Here is a 16,614-nt window from a genome sequence, read left to right as displayed (position 1 = left end):
AAAAGAATGTACTTTAATTTAATATAAAAATTATTAAAATCCGCTTGCTATAAGTATAAAAAGTATTGACGTGAACTATTCAGAAAAATGACATTTCTTCGAAATCCACCATTGAAATAAAACATTGTCCTCTATAAAATTACTTTTATTAAATATTTTTTATATGCCCTTCCAAATGTTGCACATTTGTATAAAGGTAATAATGCACTTAATATATACAATATAATATATTTGATTGATTAATATATTAACAATCGACAAAATTGTGTGTCGACGAGAACAAAGTCTAGTTTTTTTAATATCGTGAGAACAATTTCATGCTCGAGAATTATGGCTCCAGTTGTGGTGGTGGTGGTGATATTCGTTCTAAGTGTACCAAGAAGACCGAAATGAAAGATTGCACGCGTGTTACTTGTATGAGCCATAGCCATCATTTCCTTTGCTTTCATCTTCGGCTTGACATCAAGGTGCAAGGCCGTTTATTTCGCAAATATGTTTCTTTTCTTGCTTAAGAAGACTTCTTCATCTTGTCTTCGTTGTCGTTGTCGTTGTTGTTGTTGTTGTATTCTCTCGTAACGCGTTATTCGTCATATTATTTCTCGTGCTGGGAATAGACTTTTCTTCGCTACTTTATCAATTACATAATGATTATTATATAATTGTTATACATCGCATGAAGATTCGATTAGACCGAGAACATAAATTCTAACATCTGACCAACGAGAAAATTTCCCTAATTAACTACCTCTTCGAAAGAGTTGTCTTATGGTATTAAAATATCATTGAGAATATATACCGGGTGAAACACGTCGAATAGGACATTTAAATAATAATTTTTTATTAAATGATAGAAAAAGTAACATATATATATCTTTTATTTAATTTAAATAAATTCGATGGTAATATATTATCCTATTAATAATATAAATATATATTCAATTATAAATCAAATTTTTTTTGTCCATCGAGGTTGTGATCTTTTAAGATTTTATATAATCTTGAATCATAGAATATTCGTTGTAGAAAAATATATAATTTCATTGAAAAAAAAAAAAGAACAAAAAAATAATTCATATTCATATCGTTTAGTTTCATCTTCATGTTCTCTTTACGCTTTCGTTTATACAAAAATGTAATTATTATAGAATTATACCATTCTAGAAAGCAAGAAATTATCGTCCCCCTCTATTACAAATAATAATCGAGTTATTGAAATGTTCTGTTTGAAATGTTTCATCCAGTATATGAATGTTTAAACGTTAAGTATTATAATTATTTAGGTATGTGTGTCAATCACGAATCTTTCATCTAGAAAATTACGAAAAATAAAGACGTACGCTTATTGGTTCCAGTGAAAATTTCAAATTTCACATAGACCTAAAAATATTGACAAAGAAAAATATGACAAATTGGATGTGAGAACTTTAAAGAGCTGTCAATAAAATAGGTATTTTTGTAAAAGGATAATCTAAACCGATTGAAAAAGGTTTAAATATAATGCCAATTTCTGGGAGGTCTTTTTCTTTGTAAAGAAAAACTAGAATTCTACTAGACAGGTTTTTAAGCTTTCTAACATGGGGGTGTTTCTAACTTCAAATCTAACGGAGTACCTGTTGAAATAGTTTGAGAACTATTCTACAAAAGATCTGATCATATCTATTCAGATCAATAGTAAACTACTATAGCTTTTAGCGATTTATTCTATATGTAGTTATTTTAAAATAAATAAAGAACAAAAGAAATAAGAAAAAGAGAAATATACAATGAATTTCAGAAAAGTATTCGTACTCCCTCCTCTTACTGTTAATTTAAAACAATTAATAAATTTCTTAGAATACAATATTTCAATATTTTTATACACAGAAACATATTAAAGGATTATTCAACTTTTAAAAATTTATATAAATTTGATTACAACATTTTATTACAAGAGAAGTGCCTAATTGTTTTAAAAGTGTTATCAAATCCAAAGTATAAATCTCAACCCAACAAATACAATTTACTAAAATAAATAACAGTATGTTTATTACATCTTACATATAAATGCAAATAAATTTTCGATAATATTTAAATAATTCTCCAATATAAAATGGTAAAACTCTTGAGAGAATAATCTTAAAAACAAATTCATATCGATTAAATTATCTAACACTATTTCTTTCTATTACAAATATAATAATAAATTATATATTTTAAATATTTCATCCATTACATGAAACATTTAAAAATTAAAACATACTATACGATAAATATAAAAATCATTTGCATGAGATTGAACAGAAATACGAATACTTTAGTGACCCACTCTATATATACTCAAGTTATAATATATATGTAAGGAAAAGAATAAGGAAACAACAAAGAAAAAAAAGTATAAAAAAATGATCTAACGATACGTAAGAGCCATATGCTCGGAGAGTATAATAGGCCGTATTACGTACGCGTTGTCTTCGTATATCTCTGGCGTATATACGGGTAACACACGTAGCAATTACAGGTGACTGAGGTCAGTGTTAATACGACAGTCGCGTGAGAGAAGAGTTCCAAAAATGATATGGTTTGCGACTGGCGACATCGTGTTCTCTTGCATAACTTTTCTAGTCGTCGTTCTTATTATTTTCATCTCTCTCTCTCTTTTTCTTTCTTCATATATCTTTATTTTCATATATTTCCTATCTCTATCTCGTTGCTACAATACGCACGACATATTATCCTACGACGTCTTAGGCAAAAGCTTTTCTACGGCTAACATAGTAGAAATATATTAATTTAGCTTGCTCATTACGTGTGTTGAGAGTCCTGCACCAAGTACTCAGCTAGCTAGCTAGCTAGCTAGCTAGCAAGCAAGTAACCAGCAGCAAAGTATTAAAGTGCCCCACGGTTGTAGTAATGACGGTTCTTGGGTTAGTATGTGTTGCTCTCGCACTCGGAATAAGAAGAAGAAATAAGGAGACAGATAGATATAGATAGGGAGAGAGAGAGAGAGAGAGAGAGATAGAGAGAGTAGCAAGGTCGCGAGAACGTGTTCTATGCTGTGTGCATGATCTCGTATTATGAAAGCGAATTTCAGTAGGGTGTCCATTTGTGATATTTCTTCTAATCTCAATCATTTATTTTCAATTCTATATCAATTACTTATTGAAATATTATTTAATTTCTTATTTAATATTTCGGTTTTATATTTACTGGATTTTATGATTATTTTTGATTATATTTGATTTATTTTAATGAAGTGTAATACGAAATTTTGTATATTTGTTTGATCGTTTAGAAAAATGCCAAAATAAATAAAAGGTCCTGATAAAGTGTACCTGTAAAAGGCATTCGTCGAAAACCAGACTCCGACATTCCGAATTTGTTGAACAATCCTGCTGCCATTCGACGAAGTTTTCTGATTTAACAAAGATTTGCTGCTGCACTCCGTTCATGTGTGGTGTGGTGTAGCACGTTTATTGTTTTTCCGATGTGATCCAGAAAGTGATTTCTTTTTTCGGTTTATAACATGAGATAACAAACAAACAATACTTCCTTCTCCTGGTCCGATTCAAAACGGCCGAAAAAAGTAGAAATAGTACGCGTGCGAATGTAATGGGACAGAAAACCGAAATATGAAATCGTTGAATAAAGTAGGGACACAATTTTTTGGGTTAACTATCGTTCGAAGTGTTTTCCCAAAATTGTAGAAGGAAGTGTTGACTCGAGAAGAAAACAGTAAGCGTAAGATTTCGAGAGAGACCGATCACATTGCGCAAGGTGTAGACCTTACACTTTGCCACTTACATCTCGAGTTGATCGCACGCTGACGATCTTCAACGACGTTCACGTAATCCCAAGGTCCTTTCGAGGGTTACAGATGACGATGACGACGACGACGATGATCCAAGAATTATTGGTCGCGAAGATTTGACAAATTATCCGACAAAAAAGAAGTAGAATTACAAAAACACCTTATCCCCTTTTCCGAAAAAATAATTCTACAAATATATTCACGGCACTGTTTAACCACGTGAACGAATAAATAAATGACACAAGCGAAAATATATAATAAAAAATATCACGGAATGGTTTTGAATAAAAAAAGGTCTTTTGGAAATGGGAATTGTGGTGGTGGTGGTGTTGGGGGTGGCCAAGGGGGTTACTTAATTTTTTTGCTCCCTTCTGATTATTTTCTACGATAGAAATATAAAAGAAAGAAAGAAAAAAATATGGCCGACTAAGTAAGAACAGTTCGTAAGCACGCGTGGTCCGTTCGTGAGTGTGTGTTAGATGAGACTTGCCGGGAACGCGCAAGTTCGCGATCGTACCTCTCGACGTTGAGGAAGATTATGGTAGGGGATACTGAGAGAGAGAGAGAGAGAGAGGAAGAGAAATATCTCTCTCCAATCGGCGCCCGTTTTAAAACCTTTTATATTTTCTCTCCACGTGCATGCGAATCTCCTCCTCCTCCTCCTCCTCCTCCTCGTAGTTGTCGTTGTCGTCCTCGTCGCACACGTATGCGAAGTTACGTCACAAGAGTGTGAGCTATCTCGGTAGGTCATTGTCACGATCATCATCGTTTTCTTCTTCTTCTACTTCTTCTACTTCTTCATTCTCATTTTATTCCTATTCCTACAAAAATTTTAACTAAACACGCAACCCACTGTTAGCATAAAAATTCCTAAATTTCAGATTAATGTAAAAGAGATACAACAAATATGTCCCCCTATTAATTAATGAATGATTTTAGAATTTGTTATCGACCTCTTTTATCAAGTTTTTATCTTCGTTGAGAATATAAAAAAATAAATACTCGAACGAGTATTTTACTTTGTCGGAGTAACATTTGTTTAAAATTATATATCGAATTCCACTTTTACAGATAACATTTGTATCTTTTGATTTGTTTTTAGTAAACTGTGCACGAGTTCATACAAATGAATAGACCGAGCATAAATTTAATAGGAATTCGTAGAGCTGATTCTATGGTGAAAGCGTAACGACGATGCATTTCATTGTTTTAACGTGTCGGAAATATCTGTTGAGTAGTCATTTCTTTCCAACGTCTGTGGTTATTAAAGGGACAAGAAAAAATTATCTTATGCGAAACGAAAGAATATAAATAAATGATTATTACTAATAACAGCCGTTAACTTAAATATTATGCCGCGCGTTCCGATAAGACATTTTATTCCTGATTTAATCTTAATTACTAAATATACTATGAAGAGACATAGGAAAGGGTAAAATCGGTATTAGGTTTTCACCGGTTCGTTTACCGTTCGATGTTTAACAAGGAGTTTAATCGGCGACACTACGATTAGAAATTGAACAAAAATTCTTTCTCTTTCTCTCGAGAAGAAGAAAAAGAAAAAGAAGAAGAAGAAATCCGACTGGGTTAAGAGCAAGATGATACGCCGAGTCGATACCGCAAAATCGCGTGTTTAGTAAAACACGCATTTAAAGATGCTGAATCAACTAGAAAAGGTAGAGAAATAATAATAATAATAATAATAATAATAAGAAGAAGAAGAAGAAGGAAAAGGAGGAGGAGGAGTTGTTACTTTGGCGACGAGTCATCGAATCTCACGATATCTCGGTTGGAACGTTAGGCAAACCGAATAATAAGTAATAATCATGATCTTTGTGAATCCCATAAAAATAAGTTGCGTAATCAAGAGTATGACAATAACCTAATGAAACGTAAGAAGAAGATAGAAAAAAGATAGGAAAGAGAGTATGCACCAACCAACCCACTGAGTACATGCTAACTGCAACTGCAATTGCAACTGCAACTGCAACCGGTAATGATGGCTCAGGATCGTTGTCCTGTTAAATACCATTAACGTATAGTATAATATATACGTCGATGTTAGGGAGACGTGTAGGATCGGCATACTCGATAGGAAGAAGCCAACTTCCAGCTAAGATAAAACCCAGACAACAAATTTTTAACAATTCACTAACTTACTCTATCCTCGTAACGAGTTGGAACTCACGATTTTCCGTTTTCCATCTATATAGTTATACGTTTTACGCACTAAAAGAACGCGGAACACGAAACTACCTCTACCTACTACTAGTCGTGTGTTCTTAATGGACTAAACTGGCTGGTTGGTGGCTGGCCACTCTTAAAATCCACGCAAAAGCACTTTGTGCTTGTAATAAGATGAAGACCGGACCCGATAAAGGAGGAGGAAAAGGTGTCGGCGTTCAAAGAAATCCTATTAGCGCGTTAGGTATAAAAGTTCACCCCTACACACAAAATTAACGATCTAAATACAGATATTTCTTCCCACTATAGATACATATCTAGATTCTTTTCTGTTTTTTGTTTCTATTCTTTTTTTTAGACTCGATCAAAGAATGTTCGGAACACTCGTTTTTTCTGCTTCTTCTTCTTCTTTTTATTAGGACGTCCTGTTATATCTTTTATTGTTATTTTTGGGATTGCTTTATTGTTTTTACCGAGGGTAGGTTGGTTGCTAGGCTTCACCCTCGAACCCTTTTCCTTTGTCTGGGTTTAGGACCAACTAGGTTTTTTAACTAACTAGGTAGAGTCAAACAGAACACAGTGTTCCGAAAACGGTCACCCATCCAAGTACTGATCGTGCTCAGCGTTGCTTGACTTTAGTGATCGAACGAGAACTAATGCTGCCTGCACGCCATGCCTGTTGTTGACTGTTTCTTATAATATAAGATATATTATTACTTTCATGTGCATTTCAACAAAAGAAACAATAAGATTTTACGTAGCTGTAATATACAAACAACCCTTCCAACCCAAAAGGGGTGGAGTAAGAATAAATAAATAATAATATTAATATACATACATACATATTTGTATTTTATTTGTTTTCGAAAAATCAAACGAATGTTACACATAACAACCACCCTCTCCCCAACCAAAAAAAAACCCCATCCACCCTCTTGATGACGACTAACTCGTTACATTAAAATGCGGTTACGACGTGTAATTGTCGGTTACGCGTAGGTTCGGCTTATATTAGAGAAGGATGCCATGAGAAAAGTGCATTGGTGCATTCGCGGTCGACGCTGTAAATAAAGAGTGTCCCCGTTTATGGACCGTAAACGCCGCTCTAACTATGCACGCATCCTATGCACGCATCCTATGCAAGAGGCTTTACTATGCGCCTAGCTTATTTCTTATCTTTCTTCCCTAGTCGTCTGTTTCCTACTTCGTATATCACCGAGTTCTCTCTCTCTCTCTGCCACTTTAACGCAATATCATTCCGACTATCCTAAACCTCTCATTAAAAGATTTTAGAAAAACAAAACGTTAAAGGGAAACACAACGAAATGAAACTAAAAGAAATAAAAATGATGAAATTCTTCAAAGATTTTCCTATGGAAAACCCTTTCCACGTCATTTCATTCCTTTTTTTTTTAACACTATACCAACTCCCCCTCCACCCTCTCCTCCCCCTGGTAGTAACTATCATTTTATTAAGAAAGCTTTTCATTTAATACGATATAAATTCCTTCACATCGGTTAATTACAACCTGAGATTATCATTACAATCGTAGCTATAAACAGGGTATGGGGGAAGATGGGGGGTCCATTAGATTGAAAATCATTCCTCAAGAAGCTCGAGGATATTTAATCTTCTAACGACCGTGATCCAGGAAGTGCAATTAATTAAGAAATTATTATTACCGAAAAGCACCATCTTACTTTTGTTTTCTTGTATACAAAATATTGTATATTTTTGTTGAAACGTTAAGAAATATGAAAATTTGTTTAAAAAGTTATATAACTAATGATAAATTGATTAAAATCTAATCGTTAAATTAAACTAACAAAAAAATCAGTAGACATAATAATAATAATAATAATAAAAATAAGAAAGGCTTACCTGGAAGGAGCGATGGTGGTGGGGATGATGGGGATGATGAAATTGCGGTGTATGAATCATGTCGCCGGTTTCAGGATCCTCGCACCTGGATGACTTCGCGACCTCAGCGACGTTACCAGAGACGTTGACAGGAAATACGTCACCTTTAGCGTTAGTAAATTCCTTAGAACCAATGACAACGACTTCTTCTTCTTCTTCTTCCTCCTCGTCGTCCTCGTGTTCCTGTTCGTGTTCGTGTTCCTCGTCCTCGTCCTCGTCCTCCTCGTAGTTCTCGTAAAAGTTCTCCTCCTCCTCGTCCTCGTCCTCGATGTCCTCTTCCTCTTCTTCCTCGTCTCCTCCCACTCCCCCTCCTCCCGTTCCGCCACCTCTTTGTTTCCCGTCTTCGTTTTCTTCGATCAACAATTCTTCCTGTTTTATCTCTTCTTGTTTCACCACCTCCTTCTTCTCCTTCTTCTCCTCCTCCTCCTCCTGCTTTTCCCTCTTCAGTTCGTATTTCGTTTCCTAGCGAACAATCCTCCGTGTCTCATCATATTATCGGAACAAACGTTTGGTTTTGATTGATTGTTTGTTTGTTTTCTTGCTCGTTAATTTATTTTTTTCATTTTCATTTTCATCGGATAAAAAATTATATTATTATTATTTAATCGCGGGATAATAATTAATATGAAATAAATAAACAACGCGGTTCTTTTTGTTTTTTAAAATAAAGTTTATGAGACTCTTCATTATATAATCGAAACAAACGTTTGTTTTCTTGCTCGTTAATTTATTTTTTTCATTTTCATTTTCATCGGGTACAAAATTATATTATTATTATTATTATTTAATCGCGGGATAATAATTAATATGAAATAAATAAACAACGCGGTTCTCTTTTTGTTTTTTGTTTTTAAATAGAGTTTATGAGACTCGGAGTAGGTATAGGTGCTGGATGTGAAATCATGAGATCCCACGTTTTCCCCCTAAGTTCAATGGAAAACAAACAAAATGGTGTCTACAGTCTCAAAAGATCAAGAAAATATGTAATAAAACCACATACAACATGCCTCTTCCCTTTTTTTTTTTCTCTTTACTTTTGTAAAATGTAAATTTTATAGAAAGTTTTATTAATAATCTCTCTTTCTATTATCTTATCTTATCTTTCATTTTGTGTTTTAATTACGAATTTTCTCGATCGTTAAGACGTGTCAAATTGCGAACGGGGAAAACAAAAAAGATAATCTCGTTGTTCTGTTTTTTTTCTGTTCTTTTGTTTTTTTTTGCGAAAATGCGAAATGATAAATGGGGGACCGATGTAATAAAATAAAAATATTGAAAAATATATTTGTAAAATACCTCGTTATCTGGTTTAACCTCATCGAGGCCAACAAGTTGAAGTGCTTCCTCAAGATTGAATCCGTCGGGTAAACCAAGATCGTTACCACCAAGAAAATCCTCAACAACGGTGCTTCCTAATAAACTGTCACTCAATAATTCCGATGTGAAATCATTTTCAAGACCTAATGTTTCGGTCAGGCCTAAAGAATCATCGGAAAATACAGCCAAGGGATGATGATTTAAACCGAACGATGATTGTTCTCTGAGAAGTTCTTCCTCCTCTTCCTCTTCGATTTCGTTGTTGTTTCCGACGTTTTGATTGCACGAACTGAGAATGTATTCTCCTGTTAAACAAACAAACCAAAATATGCATTTATATTCATTCAAATTATTATTAAAATTAATAACAATTAATAACGAGGCTAATAATTTACCCTACCTTCGGTAAAAACAATAAATCGTTTTTGGGAATAATAATTAAAAGAAAAACAAAAAGATAGAACAGAACGAAGTCCTAATAAAATGAGAAAGAATAATAATAATAATAACAATTTGATAATTAAAAATGCATCGATCGATATATTCAATAATAATCGAATAATAATGTTATTATACATTAGAATATTTTAATCGATCACTTCTATTTTGTTTTTAGAAAAGACGTGTGTCTCCTTTTTCAACGTCCAAATTCACTGAACAATATTTTTTCTTTAATTAGAAAAAAGAATACAATAAAAAAAGAAAAACCACACGTGTACACCCTTTCAACGTTATTCACTGAATGATACTTTTTCTCTAATTAGAAAAAAAAGAAAAATAGAAAAAGAAAAAACGTACACCAGGGGGCACGATGAAAACTTGCGGGAACATTAAAATCGTTTCGTCTCTAAACTCAGGCCACTCGAACAATCCGACTGGTTAAAAAAACCGGATTCTGCTTCGGGAAGGTAACAATTTTTAGGGAAAGGGAGAGTTGGTTAACCTGTGTAGTCAGCATGGGGGAAAAAAAAAGTAACTAATTGAGGGACAATGGGTGGTGGGGTGGGAGGGTTGGTTTGGTGGTGTTGAAGATCCACCTGCTGTTACGAACTACCCTCGAAACGTTCCGCCCAACGGCCAATCGCGAGTCCTTATCTATTCCCACCTAAATTTTCACGCACACTCCGAAATATGACCTGGAATGTGTTCCTAGGGAAAACAAATTTATCTTTCCGCGTTCTTTCGCGTTTATATTATCGAACGATGTGTGTGTATGTGTGTGTGTGTGTGATCATTTGATGTAGATTTAATCATATTTTTATATATATATTTATGAATTTGGATTACAGGGAAGAATATGGAAAAGTACTGAAATTAATTGTGTGAATGGAAACAATCTTAAAAATCTAACATGTATTCAGAATTTTTATTTGAATAAGAGAAAATAAGCTGGTATAAAAATCCATGGGATTGAGATTTGAAGTTAAGTATAAATCAAAATATTAAATGTTGAATTTTAGATTTGATTAATCTTATATTCAAGTTTGTAACAAACGGATTAAGTGTTACAAAGTTGTTCATTGATAACATGTGCAACATTTAAAAAAACATTTAAAAAACTGTTGGGATTTTGGTCAATTTTAATTAAATTCAGCATTAATCGGTGCACAATAATTTTAATTAACCTGTTTCTAGTTAACACAAACAAATAGATTCGATTTATAAATTTGGATTCCAGAGAAGAGAATATGGAACAATATTAAAATTGATTGTGTAAATAGAATTAATCAAAAAATCCTAACATGTATTTAGAATTTTTATATTTAAATAAGAGAAAAAATGAATATGAAATATGAATAGTCTGTTTTTTCAATACATATTTTTCTATCGAATAAGAAAACGGAATGTTCCGACGTGCTTTGAAATCCTTCACCTCCTTCTTCTTCTTCTTTTTCTTTCCCAATTTTTTTTGCCTTCCTCTATCTGTCTCTCTCTCTCTCTTTATTTGATTTTTATGTTCATTGACAGTTAGGGTTGTTATTAGAAATAATAATCTTATAATATAATAATTCTTCTCGGTGTAGCATTCCGGTCGAGCAACCTGTCGTTGCTAGTGTGTGAGTCTTGTCTTCTTTAAGAAAGAAAGGATCAAAATAGAAGACGATGATAAAGAATAAGAAAAAAAATGGGAAGGAAAAATTTTTCGTGAGAATGTTGCTGGTTGGCTGGTTGGTTTGGTTTGGTTTGGTTGATTTGAGAACGAGAAGATAACACCTTTCGAATGGTTATTAAATTAACGAGTGGTGCTAACTATTATTTGCTTCAAACGTATGATCACAACCATAATGGGTATTCGTAATTTGTGGGACCATCGATGTGTGTATCACCAACCCTACCCAATTTTTCTTGTTCATTTTTTTTTCATGGGAAAGACTCGCCTAAATCTTTTTAAGAAACATCTTTTGAAAAACTATTGACACATTGAATCGATCTGAAAACTGTCAATAATGATTGACATTACAAGAGAAATGAAATGAAAGAAATAAAGAAAAAAAGGAAAGAAGGAATTACGATTATTTGGATGGCCAACATGTTTTCTTCCCCCCTTTTATCAAAAACCGATTAATCGAAGAATTAAAAAAATAAAAAAGAAATGGGACAACGTTCGTCGAATTTTTTTTCTACATAGTTTGGAATTTTACATTTTTAATGATTTTTCGCGAGAGACCTAAAAAAACAAAGATGTATTATCGAAAGGTTTAATGTTCGATGAATGTTTTATTAAATTTGTTCGATCTGGTATGTAAAGGTTAAGAAAAAAAACTGTGTGTGTAAAGGTTTCGGAAGGGGGGGGGGAGGAAAAAAAAAGGTTGGAAGAAGAATGATCATAGATGTTAGCTACGCATCTAATGGCAGATCATTGGTACAATCTTTTCGAAATCCCTACACGGCTTCTTTGAACTCGCGGTAGCTCGTTCTTTTTCCACGGGCACCGGTGGCAATGTCGACAGATCATTTTTCATATTTCGCGGGTACACTTAACGACCGTTTTCTTCAGCTTAGGATATTCTCTGTCTCTTTCTCTCTTTCTTTCTCATATTTTCTTTCTTTCCTTCTCTTTTTCTTACCCTTAGAGATCGGGGATAATAATTGTCCCTGTTATTCGAGCAATATTTTTTTCGGCAGAACATTTTCTTTCATTCTTATTCCCCGAAGGAAGGAAAGGTATATCCGAATTAAAAGCTTTGAACTTCTTTTTTTTTCCTTATTTATTCGTAAAACGATAAATACAAACGTGACTTTGATCCTTCCGTTAAAATGCATTAGCACGATTGTCGTCTTATACAAAGTTTTTATATTTGACAGATATATCCGTGTTATATCTTTTATTCAAACTTCACATATAAATTTTCTATTCATACTTTTTTCATATTCTTGCAATGACAAAAGAATCGACGACTATTGGGATTGTAACAACAAATGATATTGATCTTTTGACATCTTACTTATTGAGCATCAGAATTGGAAAGATTTGAGATCATGCTACCTGATATTGCAATCGGGGAAAACAAACGAAACAAAGATAATATATTAGATTTGTTGTTTGTTTCCTTTTTTTTAACGGAAGAATTAATTAATATATATTCTAACACACATTACTTTATGATTACTTTATGTTGAAAATTTATATTCTTTGTATCAATGTTTAAGTTCAATTAAGTATAATCAGTCAATATGATTATTTCTATTGGAAATCTATCTTCTATGTGTGAGATATTGTAAAAAGGGTTAATAGTATCGTATAAAATAATAATACAAATCGAAGAACGATGAGTTTTCAATGACATTCATTCGGTGATCGTGATAAATCGTCATTTGACCGAGCGTAAAACGCGTTTCTAACTAACTATACTTGATTTCTCTGTCTTTCAAGTGTTACTGCATTGCTTACGAATACATTTTTAACATTTATATATATATATGTAACATATACCTTGATCAATTTAATCCAGAAACGATGGACGAAAATAATAATCCCAAAACAGACACACACACAGACTTATAACACTGACTTTTCTTATCAATAAAAACACATAACACACTTATTTTTCAAAGTATTTTCATCATTCTAAGTTATTACAAGACAGAGAGAGAGAGAGAGAGAGAGAAAAAACAGTCAGTCACTTTTCAACGATCAATAAAAATCCATTTAATGTCACCAACTCGAATAGTCCGACAATTTCAAAACAATTGTTAACAATTAGCAACAGTTTTATATTTAGTCGCATATTGAACAATTATGAAATGAAACATTGAAATCCTTTCAAATTGTCCAAGTAGAGATTGTTCAAGGTATCCCCATAATCATATTCGATTAAGTCCAATTTTTCTCTTCTTCTCCTTCTTTCACGATACAAATGTAACAGGAATAACCTTAATAAAAACTTATCGTAATAATAAAACGAATAATAACTCAATTTATTATTAAATAACGACAATAATAATAATAATAAATAATATATATTAATAAAACAATTGAATATTATTATCACGAATTGTTTATATTCGCGTAGCATCGAATTATTATTACTTTCGTATATATGAAAATCATAACGACCAATCGTAATCGTAAGAATAATATAAGGATTTCGATGCAGGCACAGCATGGAGTCGACTGATAGACTATCGCGTACCGAGGCATTGCCTAACCATCACGAACAGGGCCCGTGGTGTTGAGAGTAGTATCGTGCAGCAGAGAGCCATGGGTTCTGCCGTGAAAATAAAAAAAAAAAAAAAAAACGGACCAATCACGACGGGGTTGGCTGTTATTCCAATATGGCTGCCAGACAATGCTGTGCTGCCGCGGGGCAACAGGAGAATGGGTGGGCCACCGGGGGGTGGGGAGTTAGTTCAGTTGGTTAGGATCGACTCTGGGAAAGAGAGGGAGGAAAGGAGGGAGGGAGGAAAGGAGGTAGGAAGGGAGGAGAGAGAGAGAGAGAGAGAGAGAAGGTCTCCTCTACCCATAATGCCATTCTATGGCTCCCCACTGCGAGTAGTATAGGGAGTAACGTATACCGTGGCTTCGGATCTTTCCTCTTCGAGTATGGCATAGTAAAGCGCCCCACGACCTCGGTCAGGGGTGCATCTTGCCTCACCATTACCCCGAGTTATCATCTTTCCCCTTTTTTTCCCTTTAATACAACCCTAGGATTACTACAAATCTTCTATACTTTCTAAATATCAACAATCATTTTTTTCTATTTCTTGAACACTTGAATTTTCCATTTGATTTATATTTACAGGTACTGATATAATATGACGGATTGATTTATATTCTACTCGATTAAGTAGAAGTAGAAGTAATGCAATTTAAATTTATTATAAATGTTTTTATTTCTGATGTTTCAATGATACTTATGTTAAATACTTGATGTCTTCTCGTCAATGCAACCAGGTCAAGTGTAGTGTAGTGTAGTTTAGTGTATGTATGTTGAAATTTGATGAATGAATATGATCTAATATAATCAGGCTATTTACTATTAAACTTTGATTATTCGATTACCAACGTGATATTGTTTTTCATATGTTCAATATAAACATACACACACGGTTGTACAACCGGGTATCAACAGTGACTAGCGATTATTATAACTAAGACGGACAAGAATCATTCTAACCGGAAGATAAAGGTTGTAAAACCACTGCCGTTTTTAGATACCATCTAAATCCTGTCGAATGATTTTACTTTTACTTTGATACCTTTTATTCTTACGTCGTCGCTACGATTTGGATATATCTTTTCAAGGATTCGTGGATCGGATTAATTGTTTAACAGTTCAAACGAATCGTTTAGGAATTGGATTGTATAACTGGTAGCAATGATACTCATGTTGTACAATTTTGCTAACATCAAATGAATATAAATAAGAACAACCAATATGAGAGTCCTTAAACCCTTGATTTAGGTTATTATACCTGTACAACCATTTAATTGACGAATAAAGTTAACCCTAAAACTACAAACTTATTTTTGTAAATCTTCAAACTACAAACTGGGCTATATATATTCCCCAAAGGTTTTTTTAGTCCTAAAAACTGTTCTGAAGACTTTTAAGGATATAAATTTTGTTGTTTTTTCATGCCAAATAGAATGGTGAAGATGAAATAAATTCAAGTACTGAAAAACGATACAAATCTTCATTTAATTTAAGTTTACTTTACCTACTGGGATAGTTTTAGGATTAACAAGCGTTGAATTGTCATGAAACTTAAGAAAATAACTGCAACATGATCAAATTTTAATTCTATCGAACAATTATCTCTTTTTCCTGTTACATTTACCGTTCTCCAAAGCTTAATTATGTTGAAACGAATACGCAACAAACAAAAAAAAAAGATATTGAATAAAAGAGAGGAAGAAGAGGAAAGATTTTCAAAGCTGTTGAATAGTGCGTATACAGTATTGAAAACACTGATTTATTTAACGATAAGTGCAAATCACTGTATCCCCCCTTCCTCCATAAAGCTCTCGCACTAACACAGAAAAAGAAAGAGAGATAGAATATTGCTATGAGCGAAACACGAGAACCAACAAAAGTGTAACGTAACAATGCGTGCTCGATCTTCTGGAACCGTCCTGGAAGAACAGAAAACGTAGTCTGGGACACCCTGTATACGCGATAAATAATAGTAGCTGCATGAACTTGTGCTTTTCCAGCATTGTGTCCGGTCTCGCTACGCTGGCATCCGATACGATCATGCTCTTTGACTTCTACTTCTACTTCTAGTTCTACTTCTTCTTTATTTTCTCCCCCCCCCTGCTTACTTGCCTACCTGCCTCCCACTTTTTTTTTCCCAAACTTTATCCCCCTACTCTCGTAATTTCCTTTGCTGAGAACTTTTATTATGGGACTTTGAATAACCAACGGGACTCGTCGACAAATTTATTTTCTCGTCTTTGTCCTCTCGCGTATTTGAATAAAAAAATATAAAATATGATATACAAAATGCTGTTGTTTATTTTTTTTCCACATGACAGATCTATCTTTCTTTCTTTCTTTCAATGAAAAATCTGTCATCATCGCGATGAGATCTGATTCGCGATTGTCAAAGACTTTCCTTCGAGAACCGTAAATTTGTTTCTTCCTTTGCATATGGTGTCCTCCTTCTTCCCCATATAGTTGAGATTTAACGTAGTAACGAAAGGTTTGTTAAATCTTTTGCAAGTTAAACTCGTTCGCGAACGAGGAATATAATAATAATAATAATAATAATGATGTCGAGATTAATTTTTGAAAATATAGGAAGGAATTAATACAGCTGACGGAATGAATGAAAAATGATGATAACGTTTAATATCAATCCTAAGATAAATTTCAAAGTTTTGAACAAGGTAACAACGATACGGCTTATTTTATTATTGCTGGCATAATAAACTATGATCCTATCTTTAAACGATTACTAA

The 16,614-nt window shown here is 33.4% G+C and overlaps 1 protein-coding gene across 1 annotated transcript in view; it reads right to left on the bottom strand.

Moving 5' to 3' along the window:
- The window catches only part of LOC106792005 (segmentation protein cap'n'collar), a 59,887-nt gene that overhangs the window by 30,574 nt on the left and 12,699 nt on the right, over window positions 1-16,614 (bottom strand). Inside the window, exons 3-4 of the mRNA XM_014758092.1 lie at window positions 9,189-9,514; window positions 7,854-8,354 (exon numbers count right to left, since the gene is read on the bottom strand). Coding sequence (XP_014613578.1) covers window positions 7,854-8,354; window positions 9,189-9,514 — 827 coding nt within the window. The remainder of the gene's footprint in view (window positions 1-7,853; window positions 8,355-9,188; window positions 9,515-16,614) is intronic.

This window comes from Polistes canadensis, unplaced genomic scaffold (assembly GCF_001313835.1).
Source record: "Polistes canadensis isolate GaletaPanama2010 unplaced genomic scaffold, ASM131383v1 scaffold_366, whole genome shotgun sequence".
Taxonomy (NCBI): Eukaryota; Metazoa; Arthropoda; class Insecta; order Hymenoptera; family Vespidae; genus Polistes; species Polistes canadensis.
This window is presented reverse-complemented; position numbering and strand designations above follow the sequence as displayed.